The sequence below is a fragment of the Scedosporium apiospermum genome (assembly GCF_000732125.1).
Source record: "Scedosporium apiospermum strain IHEM 14462 chromosome Unknown SEQ_SAPIO_0098, whole genome shotgun sequence".
NCBI lineage: Eukaryota > Fungi > Ascomycota > Sordariomycetes > Microascales > Microascaceae > Scedosporium > Scedosporium apiospermum.
This window is the reverse complement of record NW_015971799.1, coordinates 881,667-909,584: the sequence shown is the minus strand read 5'-3', so window position 1 is coordinate 909,584 and position 27,918 is coordinate 881,667. Positions and strand designations below refer to the sequence as shown.

General features: G+C 52.1%; 5 protein-coding genes across 5 annotated transcripts; 3 read left to right on the top strand and 2 right to left on the bottom strand.

Annotated features, from left to right (window-relative positions):
- Positions 1-363: 363 nt before the first annotated feature.
- SAPIO_CDS5391 (uncharacterized protein) lies at positions 364-4,423 on the bottom strand (the record flags this gene model as incomplete). The annotated part of the gene is made up of 5 exons (XM_016787728.1): positions 364-391; positions 470-740; positions 814-1,030; positions 1,088-3,394; positions 3,545-4,423. The coding sequence occupies 5 exons, from the start codon at positions 4,421-4,423 to the stop codon at positions 364-366; spliced, it is 3,702 nt and encodes a 1,233-aa protein (XP_016642743.1).
- An 11,019-nt stretch (positions 4,424-15,442) lies between these two features.
- SAPIO_CDS5390 (uncharacterized protein) lies at positions 15,443-18,177 on the top strand (the record flags this gene model as incomplete). The annotated part of the gene is made up of 3 exons (XM_016787727.1): positions 15,443-15,596; positions 15,864-17,979; positions 18,039-18,177. The coding sequence occupies 3 exons, from the start codon at positions 15,443-15,445 to the stop codon at positions 18,175-18,177; spliced, it is 2,409 nt and encodes an 802-aa protein (XP_016642742.1).
- A 3,039-nt stretch (positions 18,178-21,216) lies between these two features.
- Positions 21,217-22,591, top strand: SAPIO_CDS5389 (uncharacterized protein; the record flags this gene model as incomplete). The annotated part of the gene is made up of 3 exons (XM_016787726.1): positions 21,217-21,705; positions 21,792-22,484; positions 22,565-22,591. 3 exons carry the CDS (start codon positions 21,217-21,219, stop codon positions 22,589-22,591), a joined length of 1,209 nt encoding a protein of 402 aa, XP_016642741.1.
- Positions 22,592-23,843: 1,252 nt separating this feature from the next.
- On the top strand, positions 23,844-24,344 carry SAPIO_CDS5388 (uncharacterized protein; the record flags this gene model as incomplete). Its single annotated transcript, XM_016787725.1, has 3 exons — positions 23,844-23,945; positions 24,078-24,149; positions 24,282-24,344. The coding sequence occupies 3 exons, from the start codon at positions 23,844-23,846 to the stop codon at positions 24,342-24,344; spliced, it is 237 nt and encodes a 78-aa protein (XP_016642740.1).
- A 1,033-nt stretch (positions 24,345-25,377) lies between these two features.
- On the bottom strand, positions 25,378-27,846 carry SAPIO_CDS5387 (uncharacterized protein; the record flags this gene model as incomplete). The annotated part of the gene is made up of 2 exons (XM_016787724.1): positions 25,378-26,031; positions 26,104-27,846. 2 exons carry the CDS (start codon positions 27,844-27,846, stop codon positions 25,378-25,380), a joined length of 2,397 nt encoding a protein of 798 aa, XP_016642739.1.
- Between the last annotated feature and the right edge of the window lie 72 nt (positions 27,847-27,918).

The window sequence follows — 27,918 nt, the reverse complement described above, 5'->3', positions numbered from 1 at the left end:
AGATTCTGCCCGCAAGACCCTGGGCGCACCCCACCGTCGGAATATCTCCGACTAGCTCAGTCCGCAAGGTTTCATTCTCACATCCGGACACACCTCCGAGGCTAAGAGCACTGGAAGAGGTCTCTCTCTGCCATGGAGGGGCGTCGAGCCTAGGTCATATCGACCAGTATCTCGGCTCGACACGGGCGTCGATTTCGTGTCGCCCATGCCGCGTATCCATACCCCGCGATAGCCACAGCCAGCGCCCACTAGTTGCAAATCGAGGGATCGCCGGCGACATGGCATCTCTGCCCTGTGCAGCACAGGCCCTTTCAAAGCATATCGATACGATCGTCGAAAATCAGGCCATTTACCCGTCATTGATCAAAGGAATCCAGACTCAGCCAGCACCCTAGAAGGATAATCAGTATACCGAACACCAAAGAGCCTTGAAAACCTTTACTCCATGACAAAGATGACAAAGACATACCTAACAATCTTCTCATCCTCGCGCTCACGAGGCTCCACCTGGAGACTCTTATCATACATCTCGTGCACGTCTCCAGCCGCTTGCATGTTGCTTAATATGTAATCCTGGAGCTCCGTCACCGGCTGCAGTAAGTAGCCGACGTTCTGGTATTGCTGAATGTCTCCGATGACTTCGGCCGTCTTGGCTCTCTTGGAGAAGTTGATGAGGTTCGTTTTCTTGATGATGGAGGGGATACCGTCCTCGATGAATGTGAGATCGGTCAAGTAGACGCCTATAGGAAACCCTCATGTTAGCCACTTGTTGCACCGGATGGATGTCTGAATCTCGCCGTTCGAGCTACTTACCAAAGAAAGGGATACAAGGTGGATTCGCCGCATGTAAGGCTTCTCTGTATTCACCGAAGTTCTTGGTACTGGCCATGAGCTTCCTCATAGATTCAAGGACAGTCTGTGTCCTCTGGGGTACCTGATCCCAAGTTCGCTTCAGACGTGCTATGGGCGCAGTTCCAAGGGCTGAGATAATAGAGGTAAGAGTGGAGAAGTTGTTCAGAGCACGACATTTCTATCAGAGGTTAGTACAATCGTGGAGGGACGCGCAAATTAGAACGATCAAACTCACATCAGCAACGGAGATAAAGTGTTTGATGACCACGACTCGCTTCCTCACATCGACCTGCGCAAGAATCATCTCCGCAACCCAGTTGGTCATCTGGTTAGAGTGCAAGATGAGCGCCTTGACATTCGGCGCTGGCTCGGGCTCGCCCTCGCCCACCTTCTTCTGCCAAGTCTTGTTGAGGCACTCGGTAGGCTTAATCTTGCTATACAGTCGAGACTCGATAATTGTCAGTTGGCGGGCGAACTCGGTCACGTCGATGTCGAGGAACTTGAGTTTCTTCATGCTCCTCGGCATGATGGGCGCAGGGCTGTTCTGGTTGAGAGTCTGGATCATGCGCTTGACGCCGACCTCCTTTCCGTTGAGCCTCTGGTCGAGGACCTGCATGAGTGGCGCCGAGCCGGGAGTCTCCGTCGACTTGACCGTGTCCCTCGCAAAGTTGTACACGTCGCGAATTAGCGCCCTAGACTCCTCGTTGTAATCCTCCATCCAGAAGTTATCGAACCAGCTCTTCAAGATCTTGACCACTCGGAACCGAATGAGCTTTTGCTTTCGGTCCCTCCATACTTCGTAGTCTTGCTGTGTTAGGCCCTCGGGCGGTTGAATGTTGAACCGCTTAACAAGGAGCTCGAACAGTTCTCGGGCCGTTGTAAATGATCGGTACGTGAGTAGGAAGGTGTCCGTGAAGCCAGAATCCAGCTTGTCGTGACGAGTGAGCTGCTCCACGAGAGCGGGGAGGGTACCACCCTTGACGGTGGGGGGTTGGGTCTTGAATTCCCACGCGATCTCGTGTTCGTAGTCGAGTCGGAGGTATGGTGGCGTATCGTCTCCAGCCCCCATGCCCATGCCAGCCTCAGCCGAGGGATCTTCACCGAGGATCTTCTTAAGCTTAGAGCTACTATAGTCGCCTTTCCGGAAGTTCCCTGGCGCGGTAGGATCAAGATCGCCGCCGAACGATTGGCTCTGCAAGAGAGGTTGCCGTATCGGCATAGCACGGGAATCGGTCCGCTGGGGCTGGCCGCCGTATGGCATGGTCTGGGACCTCTGGAGCTGCTCGCGGACCAATTGGTCCTCCCTTTGCCTCATGCTGTTCTGCTGCGCCTGGAGATTAATCTGGACCTGTTCCGAGAGGAGCTGCAGTGAGAAACCGACGTGTGACGAGTTAGTCTCGAGCGCCCTGGCACACTGCCTTACATACTCTAGTCGGTTTTCCAGCGCCTCGCCGTGTACTTCGGCCCACTCATCCGCAAGAGGACCCGCGACCGCTTGGCATCCTAGAATTAAATCCGACAGGTTATCGTACAAACTTTGCTTGTTCGTGCTGAAGTCGGCTAGCTGTGGGGTCTGGAAGGTGTTTCCCAGAACTGACAAGTCGATGGACTCGATCATAGCGATCCAAGGCTTGAACGTCTCCAGCACCTTAGTCCCAGCAGTGCAGACGTTGTTTCCGACGAGCTCATGCCGGTAGGGTGTTACGATTTTGTCCGTTATGACCAGCTGCTTATCAAGCTCTCGGATGCTCGAAACAAGCATACGTTTGAGCTCATCTAGCCTCTCAAGAAGCTTCGCATCCAAAATCGCCGAAGGTTCCATAACTCCTTCATCGTCATCAAGGAAGTTGGTCATAATCGGATCCCGGGGTCCTAAGCCATTGTTCTGCCAGCTGCCGCCGGTATTGCTTCCAATAACGAATCCGGGAAAGAGACGGGGGATCTCCTCTCCTCGTTGTTGCCGCGCTACTTCTACATAGTTGAAGACACCTTGGAAGACACCTTCGGCTTCCATCAAGCACTTTTGTACGGACTCGGCGTTCGGCCAGTCAGCGGCGGCGATGTGGGAGGATATAACGAGTTTGGAGAATTTGGACATCATGTCCCTAAAGTGAGGATATAGAGCTTTATTTTGCGAAATGATGGACGGCTGGCCAGAGTGGTTATCTGTTGTTCCAGAACCCGCAGCTAGGAGAAGGCGTAGGTGGTCAGATATGTCTTCGGCGCGGGCTACGTATTCGGATCGGCGGTTGCTGGTTATCGCTTCGCGATACCGGTCGATAGCTCTCTTCATATTTTGTACAAGGCGAGTCCAGGTCAGGGGAGGGGTCTGGCCGTCATCAAAGAAGGATCGTGGGATGGAAGTAGTAGCTGGGAGGGAGTAAGGTGAGGTAGTAAACGAGGTAGCGGAAGCTATCATGGGTGTTTGACCGGTAGGCACGCCATTCGCAAATGGATCGCCTCGGTTACCGCGAGCGACTGGGGAGATGCCATTGATGGAATCCATCGAGACCGAGGGTGAGAGTGTATCGTTGAACGAGCTCTGGTTTCGAAGCTACGAAAGTTAGCGATGACCGCATGGGATTTCATAATTAATTTCTTCTTTCTCGGATGTCTTGATGAAAGGGACTGAAAGTGAAGAGAAAGAAAGTGGGTGAGGGGTTAAGAGAAGACGAGAGTGAGCAAATCATACCAAAGCACCCCGTGGGCCAGCGAGAATATTCTCTCCTTCTATCTCGGAAGCCGAGTTCGCCTCGGAATCCTGTTCCTCATCTCGTGTCAAGCCTCCTCTTGCCATCATCTCGGGGGGTGGCCGTGTCTCGTCAGGCATGGAAACGTTCGTGCCGCTCCGATCCCTAGGCCCGGCATCGGCTGAGGAGCTGGGTGATTCGAGGGGTAGCTCGGTCGTGCGGTCGCCTGTCATCATATTGTAGTAAAACAACCTGCCGTCGGGTGTGGCTTGCGGAATCCAGAAATCCGACCTCGACCTATCCTCGCTCTCGATGCCCTCGAGAGGCAGGCCGTCGACGCCATCCGGATCCGATTCGTCATCCTCAAACTCCTCCTCGTACGCCTCGCCTTCCTCGACCAGTTCGTCGTCCGCATGGTCGGCGGCAGCGGCGTGCAGAATGGTATCGGGAAGTTCGTCGGGACTTGTTATGACCTGGCAGTAATTACTTGGGAACCAGCCTCGAACACCGTTAATCACTCCATCCCACCAGCCACTGTCGAGGCGGTTGATAACTTGGATAACATCTCCCTCATGGAAACTCAGACTCGTCCTATCGTCAGCTTCGTAATCGTAGAGAGCTCGGACATACATCGCGCCCGGCTGGGCGGGCCCAACGATGCCGTTCATGAGCGAAGAGGAGGCGGCAGCGGCTGAATAGGCAGATTCGTAGTCGTAGTAGCGTGAATTGGGGTCGTTTGGGACACCCGACGCCGCTCGGGACGAGTCGACTGGCACGGAAGGGTCGTAGGAGCGATCGTTGAAGAATTTATTGCGCGAATTGTACGGATTGTTACTGTAACCCTGGTCAAAAGGCGGCGCTGCCGTGTCGGTCGTGAGCATGATGGTGCGGCGGTAGATCTGTTGGAAAGAGGGGAGGGGTGATGGGGCCTGGCCTCGGACGGATTTCAGGTCATAGCTCGTCCCATCAGCCCTGCAAGCATCGGCGCAATATTTGACGAAATTGATGTCGGCCGAGAGCACGATTCTATCGAGAAGCCGAATATAGGAGAGGGTGGGAAGCGTTCGCGGCGAGTGCAAGATGAGGGTTTGAAGAGGGCGATCGACTCCTGAGATGGCAGCGGTGGTGGTGGTGGTGGTGGTTTGGGAGATTATGTTGTTGTGGTTGTAGTAGGATCGGGTTAGGTGTGAGGGGCCGGTGTTCTTCAATCAAGGGTGGTCTGGAAGAGGATAGTGGTAGCAAGCCAGACCAGGTGTAGCGTAGCGTACAAAGTAGCGTTGTGAAGCGTCTGTGGTGGACACCACACTACAATACACTACCTACGGTATTATGGGGGGAGACCCGGCCAAGCAACACAACCTCATCGGCGTGCGGGCGGGGGTGGGGAGCAACCTTCCAAGGAGAAAGCAAAAATGTTAAGGGGCTCGATTCCAAGACAGAAAATCACTCGATAGATACCGACAGCATTGAGCGGAGCGGTGTATGTCTGTCTGTCTGCTATCTGTCCGCGTCAGTAGTTGAAAAACTTGGGGGGCTCTTTCAGGTAGCAAGAGACTTGGTGTCGCGATAATGTTTTCCTGGGTACTCACGTACCTCTCTGGACGACGCAGAAATGAATCAGGAGGCGGGGCGAAGGGAGACGAGGGACTAACGAGGATTCGATCTCGACTGGATTGGATTATTGCGCGATCTTAGCAGTCTGAGTGGTGGGTTGCTCTGGATTTTACCCCTTCTTTCCTTTTCTCAATTGTCCTTTTCCCTTCTTCGCTAATTGTTCGTCAACGGCCGGCGGCGCCTTCTGTCAGAATAACGGCTGTGTCTGTTGTAACTAATACTAAAATATTCACTATAATTTGCGTGTATGTATGTATAAGTACATAGTACAAGAGGCAGGCCATCAATGCTCCGTTCCCGTTCCTCTGTGATGTACAAGGTTACGTTTCGCCAGGTTGCAGCGTTGAGGTGGTACCAGCTAGGAGAGAAACACAACACACTGATCAATCAATCAACTTCTCGCTACACAATGCCAGAAAAGGCTAGAGAATGCCCTATTCCAGTGGTAAGACCTGTACGCCTGGCAATGCACTGCTACCGTCAGCCCGAGCAACCTCGGGCGGAGATGTTTCTCGGCAGTAGGTGATGCCATTCGGGACTCTACCAAAGGACGACGATGCGATGCGAACAACTAGTGTACGAAGCATAGCAAGAGCGTCCAGATGATGAGGGCAATAGTGTCGGTTCTCGCCGGGCTACTGATTCTAGTGGGAATATCATTAGCGAGCAAGAATAGGGGGAGGAGCTCGATTCGTTTTAACGGGATTAATTCAATGGGACCCTCCCCACCTCGCTTGCGACCCTTCTCTCCCTGCCCTGCCCACAACATTGAAAACTCCTGGTGATAACTGACGGTTCTGGGTTTCATTCTGCTGTGTGGAAATGCCATTTTTCCCGCAGCATAATGTTGAATCCTTGACCGGTCGAGGCTTGTCAGCCTTCCACTGATGGATTCCAAGGAGGACACCATGGCGACCTCTGATGTTGATGGCACCAGAGAACCGGCAGGAAGGCTCGCCCCTGGATCGATTTTGAAGAAACACCAGGAGGCGAGCTAGGAAAACCAAGGCATGGGGCTTTCTCTCATCATCCGCCCATAGATGACCCCCCTTCGCGTCGAGGTTAGGGGTCAACGCCGTCGTCATTCGCTCGGGCACCACCATCTCTCAGAGCCCGAACGCCTGCCCGGTCTCCAATTCATGCATTCATCGTCTGGCCATGGCGAGCCGATTTGGAATCTTCACGGCACCACTTTCCGGACCACTTGACGGGAGACCGAGTGGAATCCCCCTCACCTCCGCTCAAGGTACACGGCGATGGGAGCACCAGAGACGGCTTGGGGCAGCGGATCGCGCCTGGATCCTACCTCGAGACGAGCGAGCAACTTGGAGACATCCATGGATGTTGGTCTTAAGTGTAACGCTTTTCTTATGCCCTCTTTCCCGCGGACTTGGTCTTGCCGTGTTTCTTCCGACACGGCGACCCACCACGGCCGATTGTGGTGAGATGCATACCCCAGTTTCTCGTTTCTCCCTACGATCTGTGTCGCGTATTTATTCTCTTTCTTCTTTTTTTTTTTTTTTTTTTTTTTCCCCTCTTCCCGATCACTCCCCTGGTCTCTTCCCGTCCCGTCGCATAGGACTCCTCCAACACACAGACGGGGAAAGGAACAAAGGAAGCATGAGGAGAAGGGGGAGAAAAAAAATTAAAAGCGAAAGACAAAACAGGGGAGGACAAGAGGGATAGTTGCTTCTGCCGGTAGAAGCGAAGTTAAGGGACCGTGCAACCCACTGATGATCGACGTCGAACCAGAGGCTGATACAGTCGAACGAGCGGGACAGGACGGATCTTGATCTATCCATTCGAACATCACTTTCGGGCTTATATCCAACACACTTATTCTTCGGTCCTTTCTTGCCTGTGCTACTTAACCTGGATTTGGGGCTAAAAGGGAAAACCCGTCTATACGTGGATGGGAATGGGGATGGTTGGGGAGAAGAGTGTGTGCGACCAACCCCAGATTATGCCCCCGCTTCCCTCCTCCCCCGCCCTCTCACTTTCCGATCTTCCTTTTTTCCCTTCTTTTTTTTTTTTTTTCTTTCTTTTCTGTACGAAATCGATATGTGGTGCGTCTCGTCATATTCTTTTTTGAGTGTCCGAGCTAATTTTCTATTTCCCTGCCCTCTTTCTGTTCCCATCTTCGCCCGAGGGCCCGAGCGGCTCCTGTGGCTGTCGGATCTTCCGTGTCGCACAGCAGGGCAACCGGCAGGCTCTCTCCATGTTTCCGTAGACGTGTCCTGAACTGGGCAGAAGAACACAGACTTTGCATTGGGCGGTGCGTGTGCGTCTCTGCCTAGACAGACATGTGGTGGGAGTCTACATATGTCGGCCATTCTAGCGAAGCGAAGAGAGGGGATGTAGAGAGACACAACGGGGCAGCGGGCCATTCCTGCTGTACATGCATGTAAATACGGCCCGCTGTTGCTGGTCACGGACAAGAGAGCGGGAGATACTCACTTCCCGCACGCAATAGATGGGCGGATTTGGTGGTTGTATCGTATTGCTGACCTTGAATGAGACGCACGTATATATATTTATCAATTGATGTCTTGAAGATATTTCAATCAGATAAGACAGGCAAACAGTCCCCTCCCCCCATATTCGGCTTCTCTCCGAAGACAAACTCACGTCAACGAGCTTCATTTGGCCATGGCACGATATCTGATTCTGCCGTCCCTTGTCGAGATTGCTGTCTAACACTGTCTCTTCTTAGCCACGTCGAGATCCAGGAAGGGGGAGGGGTATTACTATCTCATTCTCACTCCGAGGCTGGCTCTAATATTGGACGCCCAACCATATCTCACACCCTTTTCCCCCGCCATTTATTGCCTCTGCCCCTCCCTCTGGGGAAGATTTCGTGTGTACAGCTGAAAGCGGACGGACGTAAGAATCAACCACATGCGTCACCGATCTACGTCTCCCGAATCTATTCGAGGAATCACATGGACGTAGCACTCACACCAAGTGAAACAATTGGCAGGAAAAAAAAAAAAAAAGTGTTGTGTGGTCTCAATGCAAAAGCTATGCATGGTGACCTGAGGGCATCGCAAGGGGATATGCCCTAACAATTTTGCCCACCACAGTCCACCAGCCACATTTCCTTGGGCGGAGGAAGGGTAAACACCCCGAACTTAATCCAAGAGGGAGGGGGTTGTTCGATTCGGCTTGCGTTCCGGCCGTCCTGCAGTCCGCTTCTTGAGATGGTGGGTGGATGCTCGATAGGGGGACGAACGGCCTGGGTTAGGAGACCGTCACCGAACTAGAATTGTTGAGAGACCTCCCGGAAGGAAGCCGTGGACCCGCTACTGCCAGGGGTCGAGGCAGGACCGCAACAGCAAGCACGAAGCAGAGAGGAGCCGAAAAGTAGGTGTGATACTTGCAGATGCCCGAATCCTACGAGTACATGTAGATCGATCCCCATCGAGAAAGGCGAGAAAAAAGGCGTATGGCAGCATCTGGCATCATTCGTCTTCTTCCGTTCGCTCTCAAACAGGCGGTGATGACCGGGGTGGATCTTGTCGGAGCAGAGAGCCCGAAGCATGTCATCCATCTGGTCTCTCCGATCTCTGTGGTTGACGGTGGATCCTGCGTGGACAAGTCATCACCGCTCAAGGTCAGGCCCATCCATGTCCGTACATATGGATGCTCTCTCACGTACATATCCCGCCGATTGCCAGTCCCGCATCTTCAACACCGACATTCGACATTCCAAGTAAAAATTTGGAGCCGCAAGTTTTTTACCCTGAAGAGGCCTACAAGGATTGATAGAAACCGCTTAATGGGTCCCGTGTCCACCCGAATGCTTGTCAGAAATGCAGAGCAAGGGTTATTCTGCAAGTAGGGGGCTGGCTGTAAAAAGAATGGAAGCACAACAGCGGTGAATAGACATTACGAAGCAGATTGTTTGCACATTCGTGATTCAATGGCTGACGATGGATGCCAGATCTAGGCATTCTCCCTCTTCAATGCAGGGCGCACACCCAATTCAAGTTCTTCGCCCCTTAATTCTGATACTTCGTAAAACACCAATAGCGAACTCTAGTCATTTACGAAGAAGTGGCTTCGAGGGAAGGAAAAATAAAAAACCTACCCTTGCGACCCGTGCCGTCGGGAAAGTCCACCATCCCATCCATTGAGGGTCGCTAGAAGCGCCACCTGTTCGGATCAGGGATCAGCATCTCAGATTAGGAATGGCGAAAAAGTCATCTGGACTGCCATATTGGGTCCTTCTTTCATGCCTTGACCAGGGGTAAATGCCGAGAATATTCATCTTTCGTGAGCGGAGACCCTTGCTCGGCCAGGCCTTTTCACCGTCATTTCGAGGGAGAAAAAGCTTGCGGTCGATGGTCCTTACTCGGGGTTCCGGTAGTGGTCCTCTTACACGAAGAAAGTACTTCAAAGATATATGCGAAACATTGATGGCAACTCATCCCTCGAAGAGGGATTGTAATCGTATTACTGGACATGGAGAAAATTAACTCCTGGTATTTCGTAGTACAAGTAAGAACCCCGAAGAGCGTGAGAGAACAAACCAACAAAAGGAAAAGTTGGATAGGCGAAGATCGCCGGGAGACCTGCAAGGGTTCTAGTTGCAGCTCGAATTCGATACTTCGAGAAGGATACACAAATGTGACCGAGATGCCGTATTTGGCTCATCAATCCGCGATTGAGGTGTGTACCCGTTTAGAGACAATGCTGATATCCCAGAGTCCAGGGCATAATATCATTTCTTCGGGTCCAATGAAGGAGACAGGGGGCCTTCAACAAGGGCAAACAAAGGCCGGCAGGCCCGCCAAATGGCCCATATTGGCCTCAAGCTTCCCGGCTCGCCCGAGAGTTGGATTCCGGATGGAACATTCTTCCCAATGATACCGATCAAATCTCTTTGCACCCCTGCTAGTGCCCTGTTTCCACCCCTATATTCCTTCCTTATCCACGTCGGATTTCCAAAGATCGCGATTTATCGGTTGGTCCTGCGGACTCTTTTCGTTTGTGCATTCGGGCTTTGCCCCTCCATCAATTGGTGAAAAAAAGGAGGAACCCCGCGCCATCTGCTGACGTCCGCGGAAAGTGTCTTCGTTTGCGGCTTTCACGAGCTTCTGGAAGCTCAATTGTCGTCCGCGATGATCTGCCCAAGCATCTGAGGATTGCAGCTCGAACCTTCCGAGGAATCTCCTGAATGGTACAGTGCACACAGTACGGACTAGTGAGTGCAGTACACTACACTAAAACTACACTAGCGTAGGGTCGGTAGTGTATACGTAGTAGTGTTTGTGCCTCTCACCTTTACGGTGGGGTTCCTCATGTGTTTCGACGCTAATGACCTGGAGCGAGGGGTCTGGAACAGTGTGTAGCGTCCCAACGCACAGTAACGCGATGGCGCCCTTCCTGCTCTCGTGGTGCTGTGACCCTAGTGCTCCGTACACTAGGCGGGCACCATGAAGCTATTACGCCTTGGTGATCAGAGCTACTCTGGGGCGTATAGTGTGAGCACTAGAACGGCATACTGTACAATTGAACCCCGCCATTTTCTTCTTTAGCACCACCAAAAAGCTGGGTCTCCGGTTCAAATTTCGACTTGATTCCCCACTGACGAAGACCTCATTAAGCCCGAAAGGAGAGCTTGCAGCATTCGGGATTATGGGGTAATACACAATGGGACATAAAACGACCCAATTTACCTCGTAAACGTGTCTCTCTGGACAAATTTGGAAAGAGGGAAGGGAAGCAAGCAAAAATGTAATGACGGGACGGCAGAGATGGGGCGTCTCGGAAAGCGGGCTGTATAATAGCAGGCGTGTGTAATTATGGGATTACGGCACAAACGACAATTCGCTCCCGACGGAAATTGGAGCCTTGGAGCCTTCATATTACGTTCGGCCAAGGCATAAAATCAGAAGAAAAAGTAAGGGGTGAAAAAGAAAAGAGAGAGAAAAAAAAATAAGAAGGAAAATTCATATACCAAGCCGAAAGACGTGTCCGTTTCGTGTGGCATTTCGTGTCCAAGTCAGAAGAAAAAGCCCTAAGACGTGGACGTCCTGCTCAAAGGGCCTCCCCCGCATAATCCGGTTGTCCGCTCTCTATCATTTGCTGTCGACAGCCAGCCCAGGAACAGGCATCCCAGACTTTCGTAATCGGCGGCTCTGTTGGAGTCACCAGACCTCAATGGGATAATTCAGTTCTTGGACTTTGGGGCAGGTGACGGGAAACTGAGAGCAGGGCCGAACCAAACAATGGATGCGCTCGCTCCCGAGGTGCAGAATCATAGTATGATTTCTGTGCGTGAAGCTACATAAAGCTCGAATCAGGGCATGTCTCGACGTTGTTCATTGCTCAACTGGGAAAGGAGGGAGGGGAGAGGGGCAAGGAGATGGGGCAAAAATGCCAGACTGGGATAGTGGGGTCCAGCTTCACCTCAAGAAATTGGATGTATCTTGTACACGACCGAGTACAAAGTACTTGCCCACGCACCGCACATTTCGACGACTTTGAATCTTGTCCCTGTCCCTTGCGACCAACTGAAGACCGAGGTCCTTGCTGCTGAACAGGAAAATGCGATACGAAGGAAATGCCCAGCCTCGATTTGCATGCCAACGAATTGACCTGACCAGGGGTGGTAGTGGTCGAAGGGAATCCACACACACCTTTCTTTCGCCCTGCTGCAGCTCGAACAATCCCTCTTCATCTGTTGGACAACAGAGATCAGGGATCAAAGATCAGGAGGGAAATAGGAGTCGGACATTGTTGGTCAAATGCCTCGCCTCCCAAAAGCCTCAACTCGCTTGCGTTCATCTGTCTTATACGATGGCAATTGCCCCTCTGTTGACATCCATGAAGTTAAACTTTCGCATGAGCGCATGACAGGGTTCCTAAACTTTTTTCCTTCTTTGTGGCTTCATTACCCCTCCAAAAATGCCCCTCGTCTTCTTCCACGTTTCGTCATAGCCCCAATGTTCCTTTCTCGAGCTCCTCAAACTCAAAATAGCTCGGTGCCTTGGTCACACAGTGGCGTTTTTGGTCCCTTTTTTGGTGCCTTCTTCGGTGTGAAACAAGCTGTTAGTCTACACCTTCCCGAAGAATAGCCTCGAAAAGGGGGCCAGACGTCGAGAAATAGAGGGGTCCCCAAAAATCCAGAGAAGATGAACAATGGAAAGGGTGAATCATTGACTCCGAAGTACGAAGTATTATTCTGCTCTCGTCCTACGAAGTAAATCAGAAAACCCAGATCCCAATCAGTTTTTGCCTCATCCCAAAGCACAAGACATTGAGAGCTAGACAGGGAATCGGATACCAATAGTTGCATCCTTTTGGGGCGAGTGCTACACGATCCAACTGAGCACTTGGATGTGAATGAGCAACGAGGTGCTCGCTCGGCTGCGCTTCGCTTCTTGTCAACTAGTACATCCCTTGCGCTAGGTGACGGGTACTGACACGGGGACTTGTGCGGGAAACTCGGGCTCCCGCTGGTTGAATGAGTTATAAACTGATCCAAGAACATCGAAATGATTGAGACCCACGAGTCCACTACCTCGTACAGTGTGGTCGTTGCTGATCTAGGAGTTCGACCGGAGAACCATGTCATAAGTTGCCCACTAATATGGGTGCCAATCTCTCTTGTCCATATCACTCACTACAGTGCAGACACGGACGTACTTTATCGGAGCGTGTGCCAGATCGCGTACGAAAGTATTAGTGTACGAGGCGACTTCTAGTCATTTGATGTCACAACCACCTTCAGCTCCACGCGTAACCTGCGGCGCTTCGGGCCTATGGGGCGCGTTGCCCCAGGTATAAGATACATTGACACGCTCTCGGTTCTGACTAGCTTGCTTCGTAGCCTCTTGAACCCAGGTATACAAGTACACTAATATGTATCAGTGTAGTGTAGGAGCTTGGCGGACACGGAGCGGAGCCCCCAGGCTAAACTAAAGGGGGAAATTTGAGTACCCTCTTTTGATCTACATTAACGAAGTCTGGGAGGTACAATTGTACATAAACTAATACTTTATAGTACAATCCAGTGCAATTTCACTTCCCACCCCCCAAGCAACCGGCAACGCCCATTGCCATCCGCGTTGGCGTTGGTCTTGGAACACCCTCCACTTTCTCCAGATCTCTGCGATGGCCTATCCACGCATGCTTTTTCCTCTAATCCCCCTTCCTTCTTGATATACCACACATTCTCTTGGATAGTAATATTAGATGAAAATTTTTCCTTCCTTTCTAACCCCTGTATTGCCCCTGGCTGTATCAAAAATAGCACACCCTTTCCTCCTCCTTGCTTCTCAGCCGAAGAGAGATCAGATATTTCTCTTTGGTTCGGGAATGAAGGAACGCGATCGAGATGATACGCAGCCCCTCCATGTCCGAGGTCGTAGCAGTGGAATAATAGTGTGCGTCTTGGTGAAAGCCTCCTGTCTAATTGTCCACGCAATATCTACGAGTGAGTGTGTGTGCGTCGCATCCGTCCCTCCGTCCCTCCCTTTCCTTTCCCTTTTCCTTGATCAACCTCGGTCGCCTGTCCATGCTTTGCTTTGTACTCTTGTCGTTTACGCATACTTGTGCGTGCAATTGCCATCTCCCCTGTCCGTACCATCGCGCAACTTTTTTTTATATTATTTTTTTCTCTCCCCCCGCCCCCTCCTTCTCCCCGCAATCAAAAATCCCAGTCAACAGGCAGAAAATCAACATGCTGGCTCAGAGAAATGGCGGGAGGGCACCCTTCTTTCACTCTCAAACTACTAATATGTGGACGAAAATAGGGAACCCGTTTTCGGTATTGTGTCATTGGACCTAATGGTTAGGAAATATGACGCTGTGAGCTAGTAGCCTCCTGCAGTGTAGCAGAACCACCAAGCATTGAAGAAGAGCGAGCGAGTCGTGGATGGAGGCGAAGATGCCACTTCTCCCGTTCCCCGCTGCAGTCGAAAAAAGACAGCCCCGCAATGCTCTTCCAACAGCTTTTAGCGTGCTGCTGCACACAGAGTGTGGTGATAGACGAAGTCGCGAAAAGGGTACAAGGCCGAAGTCAGGTCAAGCAGGAGCTGCGCGTGTAATTGGATGTATGGGGTACAAGACCCGTGCTAGGACAAAACGGGCGAGACCAAATGGAGACGGTGCAATGCCCCATGAAGTAGTGGATGCGGGAGTGGAGTGGTTGCTCGGGACGAAGCACTCAAGTCGCTTGTCCTCGTAGGCCCTGCTCAGTAGGCACAATCAGGACGACCAAGGTTCCAGCTGCCAAAACAAGCAATCCCGGCGCCACAGTACAAAGACTCAAAGTAGCTGTCAGTCTCAAACACGGCATTCCCTATTCGAAATTGGGTATCGGGTACAAATTTTCAGGTACCACCAGCCTCCTGTGACGACCCTTGTTCTCGTGGTAATTGGGCAAAGGGGTGCCAATGAATGCGTGAATGTCGTGTCCAGGATAATCGCTGCCGAGGTACCTCGTACCGGAATGCCAAACAGAATGTACTCCGTATTACTCAGTGTCCAAAGTACCCTCGCTCCTCCCACCCCTCCAAACCAGCACATTGGTTTTTCGCTCCCTCCACCTAGAAGGTAACTTCTCGTGCTGTGTCTGCGTCTGTGTCGCTGTCCTGGTCGCTCTGCTCTCTCTCTGGGTGGGCTCCTTCCCACCCCAAGCCCACGCCCCCCTCCCTCTGCCAGATTTCCAGAAAATATCCCCCTCCCCCCACTCCCTTTCAACTTTCCCATCCATCTCCCCTTCTCGACAATCCTCATCTTCACCATCCATCTGCGCCCATCATATCATCGTCTTGCGGTCGTTTTTATACCCTCGACGTCTGCCTTCTAATTGCCTTGTCGACTGAAGACAAGTCCTCAACGACACTCCCTCCCCGTCGGAAATCCCCCTCTCGCAACATATCACCAGTTTTCCACCTACAGCTTTTCTTCGGAATATTCGTCCCTAATACCACACCCCTTCACCTTTTTCCCCCCTCCTCCTCTCCCCCATTCATAATATTGGTTCCATGACCAGAATATCGACAAATCCAATGATCAACTACACAATCGAGTCTACCGAAGACGCACTTTAAATCCCACGGGAGCGCGTGCGAGCGAGGAGCCCACCCTAGTCAGGCGATTTCAACCATCGTGCTGAGTTGCGTCGGCCGTTTCTTGGAGAGCAGAGAACATTGTTGAGACAATCACGAACCACCACACATTGCGCTACGGCTATCGAGAGAGATAATACACCTGTTGCCATTGTACACCCCTTACGACAACAGTCCATCAACCCCATCAATCCATTTCACAAGATGCCCGGCGCAAGCGTGGCGACCCTGCCCCCAGCGGCAGCATCAACAACTGCGCCTAGGAAAACTTCACTCGCGCCAGAGCGGAAATACAAATGCCAATTCTGTAACAGAGCTTTTAGCAGGAGTGAACACCGCAGCAGGCACGAGCGATCACGTACGTTTCCCTTTTCTCTTACCAGTTGGCTCTTTGGACCCGTTCCCGAGGATTATAGTTCCCCCCTCAAGCGTCCTTGAGGGGTAGCACACTACACTAGGACGAGCTTCCCCCGCTCATCCGATTCGAACTACCGACCCCCTCCTGGGCTACGAGACCTATTCTTCCATCAAAGAAAACCCCTCTAGTATCATTATGGCGGCCTTTCAATGCTCCTTGCAGTCTATTCTTGCGACAAACTGACATGTTATGAATTTTTTTTTTTAGACACCAAGGAACGACCATTCAAGTGCATGAAGTGCAGAAGCACTTTCGTGCGACGCGACCTCCTCCTTCGACACGACCGAACAGTGCACGCCAAAGACGGCGGCATCCCCCTCCACAGCGATGGCAAGCGTCGTGCCGGTCCCAAGACGAGGGCCGTTGCCACTCCCTCCAAGCCGGCCATTGCCATTGACACAGCCACGATAGAGCAGCAACAGATGGAAACCTCTGGTGATGCCATCTTCGACGTCGAGGCTGCCGCGATGCTTGTTGCGGATCTCTCGCGCGCCGGATCTTACGAGGGCAGCAACTCCATGGACTACACATCGACGAACATGGAACAGACCGTGACCTACCCTTCAGGTGCTATTGCCATCCCCCAAGCTCAACAGGTCCAGTGGGACAATTTCATGCCCCACTCCATTTCCCAGGCCAAGGCGCACTCGATCACTTCCAGCACCTCGGGATCGTTTGAGTCTCAGCAGTCCTTCAGTAGTTCTAGCACTGTGCAACCTCACGCCAGCCAGCTTCTCTCGATTAGCGGCCAGAATTGCAACGGTCTTGTCCCTGCCCTTCAGTCCATGATCAACTCGCTCCCTCGGTCTGGCGCCAACACGCCTGTACCTCAATCCCCCAGCGTCCTCTCCAATGCCAACGCAGGATTCAAGGCGCCTCAGGTCAACAGCGATGACGAGCGCAACATGATCCTAGACAACATTCGCGCCCATGACACAGAACGTGCAATCCCTGAGGGCTTCAGGCTCCCGAGCCAGGCTTCGTTGAACCGCTACCTGTCGACGTACTTTGGACACTTCCACCATCACTTGCCATTCTTGCACCCTGCCTCTTTCAACCCCACCCAGGTCTCGCCTCCCTTGCTGCTCGCTGTGCTTAGCATAGGTGCTCTGTATGCGTTCGACCAGGACCAGGCCTACCTGCTCCACATCGGATCCAAGATCCTTGTGAACCAGTTCCTCCAACACAAGGAGAACTTCAGTTCCCGTAAGGTACCTCTCTGGACGATGCAGAGCTCCCTGCTCAACATGATATTTGCCAGCTGGAGCGGCGACCCGAAGGGATTGGAATGGGCCTGCTCGATTAAGAGTCTGCTGGCAAACATGGTAGCGGGTAACCGGTACGAACTGAAGCTGCGCCAAGAAGCCCGTGGAGACCAGCAGCCCACTCGCGCTGAGTGGGTTGAGGACGAGGGCTGCCGCCGAACGTACTACGCCGTCTATATCTTCTTTGGCCTGCTCACGCTCACTTACAACCACACTCCAGCCATCAATTTCAATGAATTTGAGGACCTCCAGCTTCCCTCTACCGAGGCGCTTTGGAACCTCAAGGTCACCGATGAGGCTTCGTGGAAAGAGCAGCTCGCCAACAGCACTGTGGCCACCTTTATGGAGGCGCACGACAATCTCTTCCAGGGCGAGAAGATTCGGTACAGTGCGTTCGCTACCCGTGTTATGATCAACGCGCTGTTCCTCGAAGTGTGGTACCACAAGCGCAGCCCTGAGGCTCTTCAGGACGTCGTCACCGAGTACAAGCTCCGTCTCGCGCTCGAAACCTGGGAGAAGTCGCTCGACCTCTGCGAGCCAGAGGCGGTGATCATTCCGCTCAGCGCGCCCCATAAGGGCCACCCGCTCTTGTTCAACGCGACGGCTATGTACCGCAACGCCCGCGCCCGTCTCGAGGTTGACCTCAAGACTGTTCAGGAGGCCCTCCGATACCACGACTCATACGAGGTAGCGGCGGCCATGTCCCATGCCAGGGATCGTGTGAAGCGCTCCAACGAGATGCTCAAGGTCATTCAAGAATGCTACAACTGCATCGAGACGGCCGTCATGCAGGGAGTCCGTTGGGTCGCGCGAACCTCGCCGACAAACTGGAGCGTCGAGCACCCGTTGTGCGGCATGGATCTCATGATCATCCTCTCGCTCTGGCTGTATCGTCTGGAACATGACGAGGAGCCTGCTACGCCTGAGGAACTGGCCATGTACAACAAGGTCCGCCAGCTCTTCGAGAGGGAGCTAGATGACCCCGCGTACGCCTCCCAGCTCAGCTCTGTCGTTGCCAAGCTTTGGGGATCTATGTTGGATGAAGTGGTTGTTTGGGGGTAAGTTACAGTTGTCCTCGTTGCTACTGCATCAATACCGTGGCTAATATTTTAACTAGCATCACCCGTCTCATCGGTGAATCCTTCCGACACCATTCTCAAGCCCTAGTTGGCTATGTTGACGACATTGAAGCGTCCTCGAATGCTTCGACACCTTCGATGATTTCGCAAGGTGCCGACGAGGATAGCGTGTATTAGTGACGACAGAGCAAATGATTCCCGTTTCCTTTTCTTCTTTTCTTTTCTTTTCTTTTTTTTTTTTCACGTTTCCTTTCTTTCCCTTTCTCTTTCCTAAAGTCTGGACCGCAATGCGTTTGATTCCCAGTGATTTTCTTTGCTTGTGCGGCGGGCTTTCTCCTTGTGTCATTTTCCTTTTTTTCCTTGCATATACCTCTCTGTTACTTGATTTTGGGTCTTTCCAGTTTCCTTATGTTTCCTTGCGTCTCTACTCAGCATCTCCTTATTTTCCTTGTTTCCTTTGTTGTCTAGTCATCGTTTCTCTCTTATTTTCCATTTCAGCGCAAGGCGGAAAGGCGTGTGGGTCGGTCGGAGTTGGCTGCTTTAGATCTCTCCGTAAACCCTCGTAGGCTCCGGGTCCCCTCCGTTTGGTTGTCCAAGCTCTAATGGCGATTCGGGCGCTGCGAGAGGAACTACGGGAGGTCGATTCTACCTTGTGTTTGCATACAGTCTCGGCATTATCATGGTTGGTGAATTTCATACTCGGGGGTTTTCAAGGGAAGCAAATAGGTCAGGAAATTTGGACCACAGGACGGACTTTACAGGAACAGTACAAAGGGTCCTGCTTGTGTGGGCAACTTGGGTTATAACAAGCGCGGCGTGCAATAGACAGCGGCGCTACCTAATGACCTGCGTGAGCGGGGAATGTTGGCTGGTCCATAACTGGGTTTCTCGTCGGATTTTTCCTATTTTTCTTCGAACACTCTTTGTTTCTCTCTTCTCTTTTTTTTTTCCTTTCTCTTTTCTACTCTATTCGACTACTCTTCTCTCCTGTGTTTTTATTAGTTTGAGAAACTTTACCGATCTATTAATCCCTTGTTACAATTAACCTGGATCTCTCTCTCTCTCTCTCTCTCTCTCTCTCTGTGGTTCCATTTCTTACAGCTCCTTTACTTGTCCTCGTTCTCTATGCGATGAAATTTGTTGCCTTCTCCTTTGGACCCGTTTCTGTTTTAGCCGAAGCGTTTTTAACTCTAAGGGTCGCCTCTCCTTACACTTGATCTCTTTGTCTCTTCTGTCTTCATTTCTTAGTCACCGTTCTTATTTCTTCTCTTCTTATCGTCTCTACCCCGTTCTAGCGTTGCCGTTATTTCCTCGTTTCCTCTTTTTCTCTCGAAGTTGCTTCCTCCTTTGTTAGATACCTTTGTCAGGATACGAGCAGGCAGATTGTCTTATTACCACACCCGGCAGTAGCAGGGCAACCTGGGATTCGTTGCTGTCCGCGCTCTTTACGTCTTTTTCTTTTGGACTTTCCCCAACCGGTTTATTGGTTTCATGCATGGTAGTGGGAAGGGAAAGAAATAAGAAGCGGGAAAGAGCGAGGTCAAGTGGGAGTTTATCGATGCGCAGGGAAGGTATGGTAGGCCATTGTACTCAAATGTTCCTCTCCACGATTGCGAAGGAACACTTGAGAGCAAAGCCGCGGATGTTCTTTGTCTCAGGGAAATTGATACTTGGATGGAAGCGATACCTTCTTTTCTTTATTTTTAATTCCGCTCATCTTTCCTCTGTCTCTATTTCATTTCGTATTTCTCAATCTCCTTGCGCATTTGGCAAAAGCGCATCGTGTATAGATATTAAGCAGCGTCTTTGTTGGCGAGTCCTATAGCATTTCCTCTAGCAATAACCGCCAGGGTTTCCTCTGCTCCAATTGTTCCTCTCCCGTCGTTTTTCTATCGCGCGAGAATTGTAAGTGCCTTGTCGGTATCATTGACCTACTTCGTAAGAGGGGGGCGCCTTCTGCCTCAACTGTCGTAATCGGGTACATCTTTGTGTCTGCTTCACATGTTCCTAGGATGTTGGTTCCCCGCCCATGAGATCGTACCACTTTTGTCCACTCGGACGGCAACCTTGTCTCGGGAAGGAGGAGCCTCACAGGGGACTTGGGATGTAGTAGATCGAAGTATACCTCGGTACCAGATATGGTGTGAGTGGTGCAGGCTGCGGTTTCCGTTCCTCGACGAATTGTAAGTGAGGAATCCTTTTTTAAGGAAGGCATTTCTAGGCTGGGGTTTGTCGCTTCCCCAGACTAGAGACGGAAACGCGGAGATTAAGAGGCTTGTATCAAGTAGGCTTTCGCCAGGTATTGTCCTTGCCCCGGTCGTGCGGTAATTACAAAGTCTTGCTTGGTAAAATTGTCTTGATCTTGGTCAGAGCTTTTGAATGATGCAGTCGATGAAGTTCGCAGCATCGATCTACTAGTGTTCGTTGAGTATCCATCTAGCAAAATATCATCGGGTAATTTGCTTGAGCCCTTGAAACGTAGTGCAAGCCACTATGGCCCGTTCATAAGTACGCATAGTCAAGTACGTAGGTAGACGAATATGAGTGGAGGTCATAACAACCACGGAGGAAAGTCGGCTCCGTGAGCTGTTTCGGGGAGGGCTCTTCGGAGGCAGGCCCGTCCTCGTGTTCCTTCCGCTTCCGAAGGGACGACGTTGGTATTCTCCGGGCTCCTTCTATTCACACATATTGCTTCCTGCCTCACCGTCCTCGGCAAGGCGGGTTCTTTCCTACTGTAGCGGAGAGGTTCAACTGCTAGCTCCCTAATACCTACCTCCACAGATTGCACTTGCGAATAGTTGCCTTGCCTTATCTTTGGACACCGAAGCCATTCTTTCCTTCAACACGGAGAGCCTAAGCACTTGCTACTGCCTCTCTATGGGGAGCGGAGATGGAGATGTTTTGTTGAGATCCTGTCGTCTCCAAGATTCTCCTCTCCTTTCTCTTCTTCTCATCTTCTCTTCATCTCTTCCATTCTTCATGCAAACCTTCTGTTGCTGTCTATAATCATCATCTCATTTTTGGGCTCTACACGCACTTAACAACCACCATACATTCATCGAAATCATCATCACCGCCTATCTATCACTGTTCGGCACTAATACCAATTTCCCCATTGAAACTACGTGTTGCCTGCCATCTTCTTCGTCAGCATCTCCCTCTGTTCACAGCGACATCTTCCTCCAGATCGTGTGGTTCTATTCCCAATACCCTGTGATGCTTTTCTCTGGATTGAAAAGCGTTTGTGTCGCTGCCCTTGCGGCTTCGCTAGTCCCGGCCGTCAAGGCGGACTGCGAATGTGGGTATTCTACAACAATTGGAGATAGCAAGGAGCCGAGTGTTTTCACGGAGCTCCTCGAGTCAGACTTCAGACGTGTCAACGCCCTTGGCAGCGAAACCAACTGGTTGCTTCCCGCATTCAATGTGACCAAGGAAAAGACCAACGGCCTGTACGGGTTGAACTTCCGGCCCAGCAATGTCATTACCTTTAACAACAAGAAGAAGGCGCTGTGGACCCGCACTGAAGTCACGAAGCCTGTGGCCACCTCGGGAGATGGGCTCGAACTCGCTGTGAGCAGCAAGCTCGACCATGACATGGCATCTGTGGCGGAGTTGGATTCTCGGCGGGCTGATCTCAAATGGGGCTCGTACCGCACCAGCATGAAGTTGACGGACGTTCCCGGCACTTGTGCTGCTTTCTTTTGGGTGAGTGAGGAGCGATTGCTATTCAAGCCACGCAACAATCCTTCTTAACGGGGTGCGGCGCTTTACTGACCGAGGATGGTGAACAGTACTTCAACGAGACGCAAGAGATTGACATGGAATTCCTCTCCAAGGAGTTTGATCCCAAGGCTGGTGTGTACCCTGTCAATCTCATCGTTCAATCTCCGAAGGCTACCGATAGCAACTACGACGCTGCGAAGGCTGGAAATTTTATCCGTGCTGAGCTGCCTTTCAATCCAACAAGGGATTTCCACGAGTATCGGTTTGATTTTGTCCCGGGCGAGGTACACTTTTACGCCGACGGCAAGGTTCTCGCCAAGATCCAGGGCGCTGCGATCCCCTCGAACTCTGGACATCTGATTCTCCAGCACTGGAGCAACGGCAACAACGTCTGGTCTGGCGGACCACCTGCAAAGGACACCTCCGTCTCGGTCAAGTACGTCAAGGCATACTTCAACTCTACCGACACTGGGCACCAGCATGCTTCGAATGTGAGGTGTGCTCAAGCCAAGGACAAGAAGAGCTCGGTGTGCGAGATCCCAGATATCGCAGCGGACAAGTCGGCGGAAGACTTCTTCTTCGGCAAGCTGAGACTGAACCAGACGCTCAGCAGGGCCAGGTTCAACTTCACCAACTCAAGCCTCGACATGAATGCCCGGACCAGGACCAAGAGTGTGGAGGAGGAGAAAGAGGAGAAGAAAAAGAAGGAGGAGGAAGGCAGTGCCGCCGTATGGGGCGCCACCCAAGCCGGCCTGTTTGCTGTATGGACAGTGGTTTTTTCTATGATGGTATTTGTATTATAATGCCGGGTGACTATGCAGTCTTCCCACTGACTGTCTAGCTTGCATTGTTGATGACGAAGGTTTAGGAACAATAATATCGTTTGGTCGGGCACGGACGGGGTGGCGGTGGAACGGCACTGATTGATGTACGAGTATGACGGATGGGGCTGGGAAGTTGGACGGGGTTTGCCATTGCTTATCACGGTGTTTAATCGGAATCTGCCGGTCGGCGTCGCCCTGGTTCGTCGGGGCAGGCACTGATCACTATACCATTCGTTTTTATGCAGAATTTGGCGTATGCCCCATGAGAGGGCTGGCTTTCAATACAATAAGGGTTTAGTTTAACTTGCAATAGTCTCATGGGTACGCATACTAGAACATGTTGTGGGCGGGTGGAGTGTAACCTGTGGTTTCGATGGGACGAAAGCATGATGGTGCCACTGTCACACGTCCGAGGTCAGGCGGGCCCTTCGTGCAGGTCCCCGGATGAGGGTGACGGGCGCTGCGCAGAAACGATGAGAATGCGGGCAACGCGGGCAACGCGGGCAACACGGGCAACGCGAGGCATGGTCACGTACAAAGTCTAATGCGAGACCGGAGCCTCGAAGCAGCAAGGCCAGGGGGAGCCATGTGGTTGGAGAAAGTCAGTTGGAGGGGGATCAGGACGATTAGATTGTCCACGAGGAATGGGGCGCGCTAGGAGAGGCTAGAATGGATCAGAAATGGGATGCGTTGAGGCGGACGACGCGGAATGAACAGAAAACGAGACGGGATTGGAGGGGACCGGCACGCCCCAATCCGGATTTTCCTGATTTTCCTGATTAATATTGAGACGGGCTGTCAGCTTGCAGCACGATGATTCAAAGCTGACATTCTTGATGGGAGAGGGGAGAATGGAGAGAGGGGGGGATCTAAAGTAGGAGCAATACCTCATTCTGCATGAAGAGGGTGGGATGACGGTCCTCTCAGTGCTGTCTCTCCCCTTATAAGATGGATAAGACGCCCCCGGATATTTTTCTTTTCTGCTAGATCTCGTGTTACTTTTATTGCTACCATTGTTTTGAATCTCAACAACATTAAACTACGATTACTTAGTTTCCGCTGATATAGCAGGAATTCCAATTGCGCCCGTTTCCGGCCTCGGACATCTCAAAGACTTTCGGGATCGAATTTTTTTGAAAATCAAAGATCAAACGGCACCGGAGTTTTTGTTTTCGGGCCCCACCATTGCGATCAATTCGGTTTCTTGGCATTTCTTTTTACGGAGGCTTATTGACGTACACCGGACTTTCCTTCTTATAACCGACATTACTGAAGGCGAGGAATAAGAAAAGAAACATGGATGCGCGACGAGATGCGGATAAGAGGACGGAGGATGTGGTGAGGAAGCCGGAGGCTGTTGCGAAGAGGACCGAGACGAGGGTTTTGGATGAACAGCCTGTATGTTTTTTTTTTGTTTTTTTTTTTCCTTCCTTTGCTCTTCTTCTTCGACTTATTCTCCTCCTCCCTCTTCGTCTTATTTGGATGTGTAGAAGAGATTAATGAGCTGACTTGGTTATTTGGGTATATCAGAGACCTCAGGAGCCGATGAGCATGAGCGCCGGTGGTGACAAGGGACGGTTGAGGGGTGGCGGAGATACAGGTGTAAGTGTCTTTTTTTCCCTATTTCTTCTTCTTCATATCTTCTCTTCTTCCTCTTCTTCCTTTTTTCCCCTCTTTTATTACCTTGGCTTGATCAAGAGACAAGCTCGGAACTGACAAAACTCGTATTGACAGGCCATTTGCTGCGGGATATGCGCGGGTCTTGCCTGTTTCGAATGCCTTGACTGCTGCTGCTAATTCCAAAGCGGGTTGACCATGGGGGAGAGAGCGTCGACATTTCCCCTTTGCTTGAGTTTTTCCTTGTTTACTTCTTTTGGGTAATAATACTTGACGGATTGACGGATTGCTGGATTGGAGGATATATCAATGCCTACATCGAGGCGGCTGAGGATGGCCTGCAAATAAAAAAAGAAAATCAACTAGAAAAAAAAAAGAAAGGCGATTCCTTCGAATGGATGGGCCTGAGAAAGTATTCTCATCATAGGTATTTTTATCCAGCGCCCTGTCGGAGTCATTGGTTGTCATCCTGAATAGTCACTCTTCGGCTTGCTTTTGCATTTGGAGCTAAGTACGGGGTTTTAATAATTGTTTCTCTTTACTTGAATAGACAGCAAGTTGATTTCATGGCTTCTTTCTATGGGATGGATCATGAGACCTTGATTTCTTGATTTCTTGCAACCGAGAACTAGCCATCGCGACTCTTTTTGTCTATTAATTCTTTGGCTTGCAATACAAATAATTTCTACCCTCAGGTATAATACGTTGGCAATTGGGATTGCCTGGACCAGCGTTTTCGTCGAGCTCAGGAAGCGGGGCTTTTCTATCGACAACCTCGAGATTGATGGCTTTCGGCCGCCAAGTATCAGTAGCAGCTGGCAGCCATCGCTCAAAATACCGTGTCAGAGAGCCAAAGCTTCTTCTAGTCGAAGCAACCAGTCCCCTTGGTCTCCATGCCGAAGCCAATTGTCCAAGGGAACACTCGACTAGGTCGCCAAAGGGCGGAAGAGGGGGGTCGGAGTGGGCGTCTACCGGTAGGCGCGCATCTTTTTTTCGGACGTCCGACCGGCCTACCGTCCGTCTACCGGGGGAATTTTTGGGAAAACGACATCACTCATTTCGGTTTTCGCCGTCTCTCGTCCGGCGCCCCAAGTTCCGAAGCTGGCCTCTTAGGACATCTCGGCATCCCGTTGGTAACTCTGCCAAGGGGGATCGCGAAGTCGGAAGTCGATGTCCCTTTTTGTTTGTTCTCTACACCAACGAAACCAGCTGCTCAAGTAGACGACTGCCCATTCAAGCGTATCGTGCTCTCGCTCACCCCGGGCCGAATTACCTCAAAGCCCACAGTGGGTTTATTTCTACCAGCATCTCCCGAAAACAACCGCCGCCACAACCTCGTCGGAAGCGAACCCGTGTCCGGGCCATTACCCAACGGCGCGGTAGCCTTCCTCCGCGGAGGCTGCGCGTAGTAAAGATCCGCCTCGCGGAAAGAGTAGTCGTTCCACCGTGGTCCAAGAGGTACTCTTCGAAAGTCCTCCGGCCCGGCCTCCGTCGTGCTAGAGGGTTGCGAACTTTCAGAGGCGCTAGTGGTTGTGGGAGATGAGCTCGTGTGAGATACGGATAGCCCTTGTCGGTGGTTGTGGGATGTGGGCGTCGATGGGGAGGAGGGCAGGTTTGGCCTCCCGCGGCTGTTTCCGTAGTCTATCGATAGGTGTAGGGATGGCGATCTAGGCGGACGGTAGAAGCGAGAGGGGCCCGTTAAGGAGGCGGTGTCGAGGTGGAGTGTGCTGGGGGTGCCGGGGCGGAGAGCGGGTTGGAGACTGATTTCTGGGCAGCCTAGAGCGGCGGGGCTGCTACTGTTCACGACGGCAGCTGAGAGGTTCATATTGGACACTTCACGGCGTCGAAGTTGGCGAAGACCGTAGACCTATATAACGGATAAACGGAGTTAACATTTGGCGGGCATCAACAGAAAAGGAACCACTAGGAAGACGATTACCTCGGGACGCTCCGCATTCAGGCGGTCGATACACAGCCTCCAGAGATGACGTCCAGCAGGAACAAAGAAAAAGAAGAAGAGAGCCAGCGCATGCACACAAAGTATCCCATACGCAATGGAATCCTTGACCCGAAACGAAGCCACGCCGGGCAGGAAGACAATCATCAGAGACAACACGGCCAGCCTCACCAAGGCGCAACCCACGCCAACCGAAAGGACATCATACGTCTGCAGGCTGAAGATGCTAACCAAGAGGAACAGTTCGCAGGCAATGAGGAGGAAGATCTGCGCGATGGAAGAAATCTGCAAGCCGCCGATGACCACGCCGCGGATGAAGTTGAGAACGAAGAGGATCAAAACGAAAGACGTCTCGGCGGATCGCACAGACGCGGAGTCGGAGTCGAGCCGGCTATATTGCTTGGAATTATCAAAGACGAGGACGCCTAGGCTGCGAGTCGGGATTTGCCAGAGGAGCCAGGCGAAGGCGGCGGCGATCAGGACGAGGAAGCCACAGGCGAGCGCCGTGTGGTAGGCGGGGAAGAGGCCGGCGTAGTCGAGCTGGTAGGTTGAGAGGGCTACTAGCGGGAGCATGAAGTACGAGAGGATGGCCCTGAAGACCTGGGCTGTGGTGGACTTTACGCTTTCGGCAAGACTGCGCTCGTGCTCGTCGGCGGCGCTTTCGGAATGCCAGAAGGAGCAACGTCGGTTAGCGGACCCCGGCATAACGACTAGACCGGCGATTCCAGCCGCGACGGCGGCGAGAATGGCGAGGAGAAGGATCATGTTTAACCAGAGATCCATCGTCATGGGAGCGCCCACGATCTGCGTCATCAATTCGAATCCTAGCGTACCTCCGTACGTGCCGTTTATTTCGTAGATGCCGTCATTCACGCTCCGGTACTGATAGGAGCGATTGATTGGGCCGGCGCTGCTGAAGAGAGAGAACCAGTTGAGGTGGCTTACGACGGGCTGATAGAATCCGGGGTAGCGAAGGCTCAGACTACCCGATAGGAAGATGAACTGCAGATAGTGAAGAAAATCCCCCAGGCCTGGTAGGAGGAGCCTCTTTGGTGTTTGGGTTTGGTCTGTCTGGCTTCTTTCGTGGCCGTCGTCCGAGTCCTCGCGCGGCTTGGTGTCATCGAAGAACGTCCTTGCCACAGAAGTGATCAAGACGAGGAGGAAAAGCGCGACTGGACCATAGCGAAGGGCGGACGCGATCGGGGAAGATATGGCCGGGGTGATTTGCGCCGTCATACAGCCCGCCTCGACATTGCTGCTGCTGCTGCCGCCGCCGCCGCCTCCTCCCCTCTGTTCGGCTTCGAAGAGGTGGAAAGAGAGGTAGAACGTAGACACGGGAGGAAGTGTCCCAATGTAAGTCTTCGCGGCGATTCTCATGGGGGAAAGATTCGCGTCTGTGGTCCTGCAGGTCACGTTCGGCGTCGCATCCCATGTCGCCACTTCTCGACCGAGCATTCGGAGATCGACCCGTATCGTTGAGAGGTCGTTGGCAACGTCGGCACACTTCTTCGTCTCATTATCTAACGCCGAGTGGATGGAAAAGTCCATATCTCTCCCGCCTCCGTGGTCTTCGGAAGGCGACAGGCCCAGTCCGAGGCTCTCGAAAACCAATCCGGCATCGGTGTGCGCATCGATGCCGGGGCACGGCTGCCACTGCACATAGGCTGCATGGGCGCACGAGGCGAGACTGAGGAATCCCAACTCTAATTGAGCGAGAGGTAACATGGCCAAGATGAATCTACGCCTCTGGAGGCTGATGCCGGGAGAAGAGAAACAAAGGAGAAACTGTCGAAATCG